This window comes from Onychomys torridus, chromosome 4, assembly GCF_903995425.1.
Source record: "Onychomys torridus chromosome 4, mOncTor1.1, whole genome shotgun sequence".
NCBI lineage: Eukaryota > Metazoa > Chordata > Mammalia > Rodentia > Cricetidae > Onychomys > Onychomys torridus.
Window position 1 is genome coordinate 102,073,352 of NC_050446.1, and position 12,049 is coordinate 102,085,400.

The 12,049-nt window shown below is 46.8% G+C and overlaps 1 protein-coding gene across 4 annotated transcripts in view; it reads right to left on the reverse strand.

Annotated features, from left to right (window-relative positions):
• The window catches only part of Nphp1 (nephrocystin 1), a 48,199-nt gene that overhangs the window by 9,157 nt on the left and 26,993 nt on the right, over positions 1 to 12,049 (reverse strand). For all 4 annotated transcript variants that reach the window (XM_036185392.1, XM_036185391.1, XM_036185390.1 and 1 more), the window contains exons 12-16: positions 11,084 to 11,158; positions 9,194 to 9,304; positions 7,218 to 7,300; positions 5,685 to 5,761; positions 4,225 to 4,324 (exon numbers count right to left, since the gene is read on the reverse strand). In XM_036185392.1, coding sequence (XP_036041285.1) covers positions 4,225 to 4,324; positions 5,685 to 5,761; positions 7,218 to 7,300; positions 9,194 to 9,304; positions 11,084 to 11,158 — 446 coding nt within the window. The remainder of the gene's footprint in view (positions 1 to 4,224; positions 4,325 to 5,684; positions 5,762 to 7,217; positions 7,301 to 9,193; positions 9,305 to 11,083; positions 11,159 to 12,049) is intronic.

Below are 12,049 nucleotides of genomic sequence, written 5' to 3' on the forward strand. Positions count from 1 at the left end.
GAATGGGTCCAGCAATAACATTCTTACCACACTTTAAACAGGAGTAAACTAAGTGAAAGAGAGAAAGGGATGGGGGACACCAAACAGACAAAAGAAAATAACTTTGTAGGGATTATAGAGACCACTGCTCTGGATTGGTGTTTCCTGACATTCAGAACCCTGAGAGCTTCAACTCAGAACTCTCTCCTCAGGACATAGAAGTATGTGTGCCTTGGGTCAGACGGAATCAAGTTAAGCCCCTTTGGAAAATGGCTCCAGGTAGGGGTTCGGGGTGGTCCATGCCTTTAATATCAGCACTCAGGAGGCAGAGGCAGGTGGATCTCTGTGAGTTCAAGGCCAGTCTGGCCTTCATAGGGAGTTCCAAGATACCCAGATATATTAGTAGAGATACCCTATCAGAAAGAAAGAAAGAAGGAAAGAAAAGAAAGGAAGGAAGGAAGGAAGGAAGGAAGGAAGGAAGGAAGGAAGAAGGAAGGAAGGAAAATGGGACAAGTGTTGATGGAGTTGAACATGGAGTTACTGTCAGGTAACGGCAACCACAAACTGAGGCTATGGGCCCAGGGGGCACACAGCCCTTTCTTGTTCAAAGAAACTGGTTCAAGAAGTAGGACTTAGCCGGGTGGTGGTGGCACACGCCTTTAATCCCAACACTCAGGAGGCAGAGCCAGGCGGATCTCTGAGTTCAAGGCCAGCCTGATCTACAGAGCAAGTTGCAAGACAGCCAGGGCTACACAGAGAAACTCTGTTTCGAGAAACCAGAAGAGGTGGGTCTGCACGTTGTCTTCTGATATACAAATGATGCATACCTAGGGCCTATGCAAAAATGCTGGATAGGTGAGGGGCACAAGCAAGCTGGAGCTGGGTCTAGGGTGAAAATGGGCACCAATAAAAATTCAAACTGGGCTTCTTGCCAGGGGCTATGCCTCCACTGTTATATGTGTCTTGGCATAATGGAGCATCTCTCGCCATTGAGTAGAACAGAACTGTACTTAAACAGGGATGAAGCTGGTCAGAAGGGGAATGTGGGGACAGAAGTGGGATAGATCTTGAAAGGGGGAGAATAACGTGGATGGAGTCATTCCCTTCTGGAACCCATGGAGAGTGGCTTGTTAGGGAAGTGAGGATGCTGAACAGGACAACCGTGTCTGTCTTCCCTTCCCTGGTGTGGCAGCTCAGAGAACTGTGTGTCAAGCTCACATGTTGGTGCCCAGCCTCTCACCTGGAACCTACGGCACAGGTCTCACCACCCACCATCCTCTGGGCCCAGGAAGTCCATGAATGGTCTGGTTTCCATGAGAGCCAGCCAGTGCTTGGCTCACACCCATAGGGTGCTCAAAGTAGAATGGCAATTTCCAGACACAGCTCACGTCTGTGGGCCCACACAGCAGACAGGCAGGAGAGGCTGGGGGACAGCAGGAGTAAGTCTCTGAGAAGCACAAGAGGGTACACAGGAAGAGCTCTGCTTGGAAATCATGTCACACATCCGTTTCTGTGCCTACTGTGAGCTGCACACTGTAAGGTGGGTCCTTGACATCTGGGGGGCAGGGACTAAGGACTTTTGCTCATGACCCTACAACACAGGGCAGTGTTCAGCACTTCAGACAGATGGCTGCCTTTGTGGCCTCTGAGCCACACAGGCCAGTTTGATCCTGAGACAGAACAGTGTATCTGAGAAGCAGAATTTGAGCCAAGGAAGCAGCACTGACAGCCTGGAGTCTGGCCACAGCTGAGCAGTGGGCAGCAGCAATAACAAGGATGAAGACAGACATTTCTCTTACAAAGGCTGCTACTGTGAGCCTTTTGCTTTCTTCACCTTGAAAAGGAACAATTTTTCAAATAAGACTGGCCAAAAGTAGGGGAGGGTGGATTAGAGGGTCTATGGATATCTAAGGAGGGAAAATTAAAGAAAGCCAAGAGCAACTAAGATCCACGAACATATTATTAATGGCTGCTGACAGACTGAACTGTAGGTACACCTCACATTTCAGCATGAGGCTAGAACAAGGGCTGCCTGACTGACAGCTCCGCCTGGGCTGGAGACAGTCGTGCTCCAGGGGCAGACCAAGCCTTCTTTCATTTCCCTCCTTCGTTACAAACTTTAAAACCAGACCATTCACTTGTTGTGGGTGTGGGTGTGCGCAGGGGAAAGAAGACCACCTTTGGGAGTTGTTCCTCTCCTCCACCTCGTAGACCTGGGGGTCAACTCAGATGGTCAGGCTTAGAGGCAAGCACCTTAACCTGTGAGCCATCTTGCTGGCACCTCTTCCCCACCTCCTGTTGACTAGTGAGCAGTAAGCAGGTCCTGGCAGGGTGATCCTCTGTAGCAGGCTCTGCCCTGTATGTATTTTTCCTTTCCCCTGGCTCCCTATGTGCCTGCCCCACAGTTACACCCCTTCGGCCCTTCAAGGCCTATTTAAATTCCCTGATCTTACCAGCTAACACACATGCTCATCTGAACAAATCCTGGAACGACATTTCCATTTATCTATGCATAAAATAATTACACTAGCACATACAGTGAGCACCACTGTGTTTTGGTGTGTGTCACACATTAGAAATATAGGCTAATTGTTTTTATACGCTTCCTTTTATTAAGTCCTATTGCAGCTTCATAGGGCTGACATTGAGTTTTTTGTTTTTGTTTGTTTGTTGTTGTTTTTTTTTTTCAAGACAGGGTTTCTCTGTAGCTTTGGAAGCTGTCCTGGAACTTGCTTTGTAGACCAGGCTGGCCTCGAACTCACAGAGATCCACCTGCCTCTGCCTCCCGAGTGCTGGGATTACAGGCGTGCGCCACCACCACTGCCCGGCTGGGGCTGACATTGTTTTAAAGTGTGAGATCCTGGGAGAGATACTTACATGACTCGGGGCAGTGAGTGAGGCACTGGCAGATATATATCACTCATGAAATCATCACCCCAAGGAAACTCAAGTTAAAACAACAGGGGTAAACATTTCTCACATCAGAATGGTCCATCCAAAAAAAAAAAAAAGTTAATATCGAGTTCTGTCCAGAGCGCCCAGTAACTGAAACTGATGCTTTGCTAGACAGGTGTAAGTGGCACAGTCACATGCACAACAGCCTGGCAGCTTCTTACCAAGTTAAAGCGACACGCTAGGAGCTAGTAATTCCATTCCTAGGCATCTGCGCCCACGAGGGATGTAGACACAGGCACTACATGTAAATATTACATGCAAGTGTTAGGGGAAGTTTCATTCCTGACTGATCGGATCTAGAAACACCATTTGGAATGAAAAGGACCAAGTTACCAACACACCCGCAGCCTGGCTGAGCCTCCAGTGCATTCTGCTGAGTGGAAGAGACCAGACTCCCAGTCTACACAGCACCATTCATGGTGGTTTGGAAAAGAGAGGTGAAGGAAGAAGACTGGCTGCTTGAGGCTGGGGCTGGGGAGCCCATCGGCCCGAGAGAGCTTTGTTTGAATGAGAGGAGGAGGATGCAGGGGCTGTTACATCATCATGTGCGTCTGTCAAGACTTGAGAACTGCTTGATCAAAAGGGAATTTTACTACACATCAATCAGTCTTCTTAACCCTCAGGATAGGGTGACACCGGTAAGCCCTGTTTATCCAAGAGTATCTAAATTATCTATTATTATTATCTATTATTAACATGATATCTATCACTTAAAAACCTAGGGCTGGAAAATGACTCAGAGGTTAAGAGCACTGGCTGCTCTTCCAGAGGTCCTGAGTTCAATTCCCAGCAACCACATGGTGGCTCACAACCATCTGTAATGAGATCTGGTGCCCTCTTCTGGTGTGCAAGGACACATGCAGGCAGAACACTTTACATAGTAAAAAAAAAATCTTAAAAAAAAAAAGACATTATGCCTCATTAAAAAAATACAACTTAGGTGTATATATGTGTGTATCACCCTTGTGCAGGTACCCAGGGAAGCCAGAAGAGGACATTGTATCCCCTAGAGATGGAATTATGGATGGCTGTGAGCTGCCTGACACAGGTATGGGGAACCAAACCCAGGTCCTCTGCAAGAGCAGCAAGTGCTGTTAACCACCAAGCCATCTCCCCTGGCCTTACATCTACCATTTGAGCTAACTGGAGGAAGTGAATTGAAGCCTTATTACTATTCTGTTGCCTGTATGGATTTTGGCAGAGTACTCAAAGACGAAAAGAGCAACTGAAGAAAGTCAAGCAAGAAGTCCCCACCCCAGTTATCCCCCGAGAGTCAGGCCAGCCACTCACCTGAGCATGGCCCTTGACCTCCTGTTCAGAGACCGCAGCTTCACCAGCAGTTGAGGTTGCCTCCGCATGCTTATCATCTGACGGAAAACACTGCCCTGTGCTACGAAGACACCAGGAACACGGAGACAGAGCTTAAGTGCTTGGGACAGTGTTCATTTAAACAAATATTCAGTGACAATCTTACAGCCAGTGGTGCTGGATTGCATGAGAGGCAGTGGTCACCTACCCAGCTTCTGTGAGCCTGTCTTGACATGAATGCCTATGTGTCTTGAGAGGGTACCTCTCAGGCACCGTGATGGGTGCTCTGTGACATGAAGAAAGGGAGCTGACAAAACACATCTGGCTCCAGGTAAACCCAACAGATCCACAGACTCCAAGCTCTGTCTCTTCTGAAAGGTGGGACCCTGCACTGTGGGGGTGGGTTCTGAGGTCTCCTATGCTTAAGCTATGCCCAGTGTGATAGTTCACTTCCTATTGTCTGAGGCTCAAGACACAGAACTCTCAGCTCTTTTCCAGCACCACATCTGCCTGCACATCACCATGCTCCCCGCCATGATGATAATGGACTAAACCTCTGAATTACAAGCCACCCCTAATTAAACGTTTTGCTTTCTAAGAGTTGCTGTGGTCATGGTGTCTTTTCAGAGCAGTAGAAACCCTGACTAAGCCAAGTATCAATCCAGTGTCCAGTGAAAAGGAGCTGAGACAGGGTCCCCATTCTTCAGAGTTGCCTACCTTAGAGTCTCAGACGTGTTAACAAAAACCAAACACTCAGATGAAAGTGGCTTAATTTCCACACTAATGACACATTAAGGTTTTGATTCCAGGTGGAGGGTGTCTCGTGAGGACACAGTTGCATTCTCGCTGCTCCATTGCTCGCTTCCTCTTTAAGGAAGGGAGGGTGATGCAGTTTGGATTGAGATGTCCCTCAAAGGCCTATGAGGGCTGGAGAGATGCTCAGTGGTTAAGAGCACTTGCTGCTCTTGCAGAGGACCCAGGTTCAGTTCCCAGCACCCACATGGTGCCTCACAACCATCTGTAACTCCAGTTCCAGGGTATCTGACACCCTCTTCTTACCTCCACAGACATACATGCACACACACATACACAAAACAAATCTTTTTTAAAAATAAAAAGACTTGTAAAGAGGTGGTAGGACCTTTTGAGGGTGGGGCCTTTAGGGACACCTTCAGGCCACTGGGGCTGTGCCTGTGAAGGAGACACAAGGACCCTTGACCTTCTGCTCTCTGCTTCCCAGCCATCACGGGTGAAAGACTTCTTCACCACATTCTTGACCCTGATGCTCTTTGCTAACACAGACCCAAAGCAATAGGACAGAGTGACCATAGACTAAACCCTGCGGAAGTGTGGATCCAAATAACCCCTCCCTCCTTTAACTTGCTTACAGCAGGGTCGTGGTGCTAAGAAGACCCTGGCAGAGGGTTACACATGGGCTGTACCTCTTCTGGACACTGAAGGGTCCACTTCAACGCCTTTTTCGTAAGGAGTGCCACCATTCAAGAAGAGTTCATACGTTCTGCAAAAGAACAGCATGCGTGATGGGTCCACGTCATGGGCATCTGTGAACTAGACTCAGCCGGAAATACTATTCAGACAAAGGTATTCACGGGCACTTTATTCAACTCACTGGTAAATGAGAATCAAGGTGCTGACTCTTTTGTGAGTAGCCACAGACAGATGCCCTCCTCAGCACTAACTGTAGAAAGTGTGGTTTTCTACTCAAAGAGAAAAACTACAATGGTTTGACTAGTGATTTGTGCCAAGAAGTAATGGCTCTTGTTTCTCAAATGTATCGAGTCATTATGTGCAATGAAGTCATTCTGAGTTTCTATATTTCCCCACACACACACACCCCCCCTTCTCTTGCTAGGTAAGTACTGGCTCTCTGAGTTGTTAACCCCTGGTCCCATGTGCTTCTCTTCAACGGAAGTAAAGCTAAAAGTTATTCCCCATTCTGCTCCTTGGAGCAGTTTACCTGGATCCCCCCACACAGCTTAAATGAACAAAAGTGGAGTCACGCTGGTCTTTTCAACCTGCAATTTCCTGCACACGACATGCACTGGAGGGGATTTAAATAGCTGTGACTCCACTTCTGTGAAGGTGGACATGTGCATTTCCTTATCTCCTCTACCAAGTGCAATATAACCCCAAGCTATATTGTAATCTAATTTATAGATACTAAGTATAACATACATTTTAAAAAAAAAATTGTAAGAAATCAGGATTCCATAACAACCCAGTGGTAACAAATGCCCTCTCCTTCCTGCTAGGGTGATGCCAGATGTAACCAGTGGCCAGGACTCTTAACTCTGCCCAGTGGTGAGAAAGAAGGGCACGGGGGAAGTGTTGTATAAAGTAATCCTCACATGAGGCTTTGAGACAGGAAATAGTTTCCAGATTGAAGTATGCTACAGAACCTGAACTCAGGAAGAGCTAGGTCCAAAGCTCTGGACTGTCGAACTCACCACCCAGAGTCCCAATCCTGGTCTGTCCCTCTGTCTGCCCACCTGTATCTTTCCTGCAAGCTTACTGCTTATGTCCTTGACTCAAGTCTTAATTTCCCCCAGTTTAAAGTTGAGATAATCTAATTTCTTGTTAGTTTCTGCGACAGGGAGACAATCCCCTCCCCCTTGTGTGTGAGCACAGGTAGTGGCCCAGGCTGCTTTTGCTCTCATGGCCTCAATGTGTTTACAGCTGTGGGAAGGCAGAGGACTGCAGAGCCAGCCTTCTGAAGAATGCCAGGCTCTAGTTCCAGCATGGTGTGTGGGGTGACCCCACAAGGACTACAGACTGGATGCTCTCAGCAGGCAGCCATGCAAGTGTCTTCCCAGGCACCCTCAAACACTATGATCAATATGTAAAGCCCTCTTCTCAAAACTCACTGAAAGAGTAACAGAATAAACCTGAGGTAGATAGTCCCTAGGAGTTTTCTACAAAGTTGCTCATTTGTGAGGAATAAGAAGCCCACTTACTTTGCTGGAATAGGAACTCCGCTGATATCGAAAAGCTTAAGAAACACCCAGCCACAGCTTAACTCTCCTCTCTCACCAGTAGACTATGAAATAAAACAGGCACACAGAGTAGTGTCATAAGCTCATAAGCACACACGAAGCCCTCTGGAAGGAGCAGAGTTAACACTCACTCTAGGGACTAAGCTGCCCCTCGAAGAAAATAAGATATGACATACCAGGGCTCCATTTCACCTGCAGGTCAGATGTTAAAAGTGGTACTTCAAATGACAACCCTGCTTTGTCACAGTCGCTTTGAAAGGTCCCTTAAACCCGATTCTGAGGTAACTGTTGCTACTCAGTCTCCAGTGCTATTCACAGTTTTGGAACAATATCAAATCACAGGATACTACATGACATTTTGAAGCTTTTTGTTTTGTTTTGTTTTGCAGGGGGATGGAATATAGGAATCAATAACTCAAGGATCCCCTGTGGGGGATTCCTTGTGTGAATATATGTCACTGTGATTGGTTTAATAAAAAAGCTGACTGGCCAACAGCTGGACAGGATAAGGTTAGGTGGGAGAACCAAACTAAGGACTCTGGGAAGAAGGAGGACAGAGTTAGGGAAGTCACTAACCAGACATAAAGGAAGCAGGATGTGTACAAAATGAGGTAACAGGCCATGAACCATGTGGTGGAACTTAGATGAGAAATATGGGTTAATTTAAGTTGTAAAAGCTAGTTAGTAACAAGCCTGAGCTATCAGCTAAGCATTTAGAATTAATAGTAAGCCTCTGAGTGGTTATTTGGGAAGCGGCTGCTGAGACACAGAGAAACTCTGCCTATACTCCCCTTGCTAGGAAGCTCAGCCCTCCTGCCTATTGCCAGGGACTACTGGGGCTCACTTGGCTCTTCTCATGTCCTACCTATCTGTCTTCAAGATGTACAGGACGATGCAATAGATTAACATGATCTTCCTGGGACAGCTCCCTATGCAGCTGTCAAGTTTACATGCTACACCTCTCAAGCTATGCCTGGAATATGGACACATGGAGTCACTAGTGAGGGTGCACATCAGTGGGTTTAGTAGTCTCATGACAACATTAAAGCACACTTAGCATGTTCCCCTGCCACCCTCTCAAGTCCCTGAGTAAGAACTGTGACCTACAAAGTTAAGTGGACTGGGCTCTGGAAGACAGAGGTAACTGAACCCCCTACTCCCAGAATGCCCTCAGGACTTTTGAATTACCTCTGGAAAGTCCCATACTTTATGAGTTTTTGTTCTTTAAAAGCAACTGGAGTTCAATGATGCTATAAATGCCAACAAATACCCCTTTGCTGCCTTAAATACCACTTAGCAGTACCACATAAAAATCAAGAACCAGGGCAGTAACAAGGCTCAGTGAGTCAAGGTGTCTGTTGCCAAACCTGTCGACTAGAGTTTGATGCTTGAGACCACATGGTCAAAGGAGAGAGTTGACCCTACCACTGTTCTCTGACCTCCATACTGTGCCCAGGAATAAATGTAATACCTTTTTAAAAATGAGAATCATCATCACTCTGGTTCCTTCATAGTTCAATTTCTGATACACAGAAATCCTCCACTGTGGTTTAAGTGTGAATGTCCCCCAAGGCATGTGTGTTTGAATACCTGCTGGTGCTGTTTGGGATTTGGGGTATAGAACCTTTAGGAGGTGGACTGTGTCGGAGGAAGTGGGTCACTGGGGTGAGTCTTGAGGTTTCTAGTCCAGTCCCTCTTCCTGTTCATGGTCTGTCTCCCTCTGCTGCCTGGCATGCCTTTGCTGTCTCAATGGAATGAATCCCGAGAACTGTAAGCCAGAATAAACTCTTCCCCTAAGTTGCTTTTGTCAGGGCATTTTACCACAGCAACAGAAGAGGAGCTAACACAACTTCTATTATTTTTCTTGTAAATCAGACACATTTCTAATTGTTCCCCTCTGATGCATCAGAACAGTTTGTCTTTCAACTTTGACATACATTGCGAATGTAAGTAATTCCAAGTTCAAATAATATCCCAAGGTCTGGAGTTGAGGAATTGGACCTGATGAAACAGTCACCATCGAGCAAGCATGGCAAGATGCCAGTGACCTAGAATGATAAGGAGACCAAAGTTACTGACAAAAGTGAAGAGTGGGCCAGGCTTTAGCCTCAGCCATCCGCAAAGGGCAAACAGAGGGAGATGGGGGCCATGGCGATGGCTCAGTGAGTGCAGGGCTTGCTGCTGGCCTGAAGACTTGAGTTTGCTCTCTGGACCCACATGGTAGAAGTACAGCACTGACTCCTCAAGCTGCCCTCTGACCTTCACTTACATTGTGTCATCCATGCTCACATGAATATGCTAAAATAGACAAATGTAAAACACACACACACACACACACACACACACACACACACACACACACTTTCTTGAAAGTAGATGGACCAGACTCACAGGTCAACAATTAGAAGTAGAAACATTTAGCTTCTCTGTTGACAGGAATTACCTTCAACTTTCTTGATTCTGTTGCTAAGAACAGGCAAAGAAGCAAACCACTGTAAGTCAGTCCCTGTCCTGCATGTTTTATTTACACTGCCTACTGCTGTTTGTAAGCAAAACTAGAGTCAAAGACCCAACACGCACTTGTTCTCATTCCTGCCTTACAGACATCCCATTCCTTTTGTTCAATTCATTTCATCTCCCCAGATTGAAGAGATACCCTCCTTTCCTGCCTAGAAAACCCTACCCATTCCCCAAGGTTTACTTTCCCTTGTTCAAAATCTTCCTTGGGCCTAAGGAACGAACCCTCCTCTTCTCTCACCATCCTGCTTCCAGCATCCTTGGAGCCTCATGAGCACTGTGCTCTACCTGACTGGTACACAGAACCCAAGTCACAGGTAGCACCAAGGACTAATATCACAGTGCATGTGGCCTGTCCACGGCCAGTGTCCATTAGTAGTGGATTATTACAGCCATTCACAGATGTGTACATATGTACATGTGAACTCCCACATGACTGGAGCGTTCAAGAAGCTCACTCATCCCTCCTCACTCCTCTGAGCAGCTCATCCTCACATCCTGGAAAAACAGAAAATTGTACCCTAACTGCACTTGCAAGTGACAGGGAGCAAACCGTGAAGGTCTGAGACAAGAGACAAGCAGTGGTTCCTGGAGGCAGGTATGAGGGGAACCAAGGGCTTTGAGGAGTTGTGCCACAGACAAGGATGCATGCCACATCAAGAGGTGGCTGAGCCTCCAGCACAGCCTGTGTCCTCTCCCTGACCCTTGTGTTCAGACCTGACGCAGTAAGAGGAAGGGAAATGAAGGGCTTCTAGATTGCCATGGAACAATGGAGTCAGTTATGGGAGGGCAGCGAATGCTAAAATAATGAGTCCTTGGAGGTAGGAAAAAAGTAAACCACAAATAAAACTGTAAAAGGAGCAAGAAGAAATCACTGACTCAATAGCGTCTGTGTGAACTAACTCAGTGGCTCAAAGCCCTAACCTCACCCCAGTCTGACAGGGTCTGGGTGTAACACACCAGACCCCAAGGTGGTGTCTCTGATTTTTATCTGAGGGAAATACAAGAGCCATTAGCACAGCTGGGAGATTCCATTTTTGAAAAATATCCCAATCCTAATCTTACATTCTTGCTTTCTGCTCCATCAAGGGACATTTCCTAAAACTGAGAGAGGCAACTCACAGAAGCCAGCCCCAGCTTCAGTGACTCAGGGGCCCCAGGGATCTTTGCCCAAATCGTCAGAGAACTATCAAGATAATAAAGATTTCCACTTGACCCTATGCACCACATGCTCCATCGCCACACCTGGGGAGCCTTGGGCTGGATCATACACTTCACAGGTGAAGAAACCCACTCAGCAGATGACTTACCTGGGGAGAAAAGGTCCACGTTTTGGGCTTTTTAGGCTGCCAGACCGCTCGGACAGTATGGATGTTGCTCAGAACCTGAAACGAGATTTTCTCATTTGAAACCGCACTATAGGAGGCTTTGAGATACCCCCACTTCTGAGTCCCACAGCATCAACATGGCTGCGCTGGGCAGCACCGATGTGTGAGCTCTCTCTCACATTGTATATAGGATCTCCCTCCCGTGTATATAGGACAAAGAAATTGGAAGAACAAAAGATTAGGAGGAAGAGAAAACCAAGCACACAGCTGAGGGTGGGGAGCCCAGTGCAGGGCATGTGAGGTCCTGAGCTCCATTTCTACCAACAAGAGAAAATCAGTAAAGATCCAGCTGAAAGCCAGAGGCCCCTCTCCAGCATCTGCCTGCTGCCTTGGGCCCTTTAGTGAACTGCTCAGTGAGTCCAGCGGTGTGGGGAAGGCTGTCTCTCCCAGTACCATGTCCTTGCTTGGTATTAACAGCAGCGCTTTTTAGTTTTGACAGATTTAATGTGGAAGAATTCAAGTAAACAGTGTGAGGATATGCATTCCTACTAGATATACCTACAACACGAAATCTGTTATAAATCACGTTCATGAGTTAACATCTATGCTTTGGGTGTAAGTTTTATTATTCTGATGTATTAGTAAAAAAAAAAAAATCAGACTTCAAACTGAAGTATGTTGTAGTGGTGTACATCTGCAATCCCAGCAGAAGCAAGATGAATTCCAGGCTAGCCTGGGGAGGACGCTGTCCCAAACAAACAAACAAACAAACAAAGCCAGGCTCCTAGTTCTTCTTAGAGGCCAGACTGGCATTGCCTATCTGGGACTGTCTCCAAAACAAGCAAGCAAACAAACAAAATAAAAGGCAGTTCATCTCCTTTGGGTCACCAGTGACACCTACTGACAGGGGTTTTGTACACAAGTGTGGAAATGAGGATCACTACTATA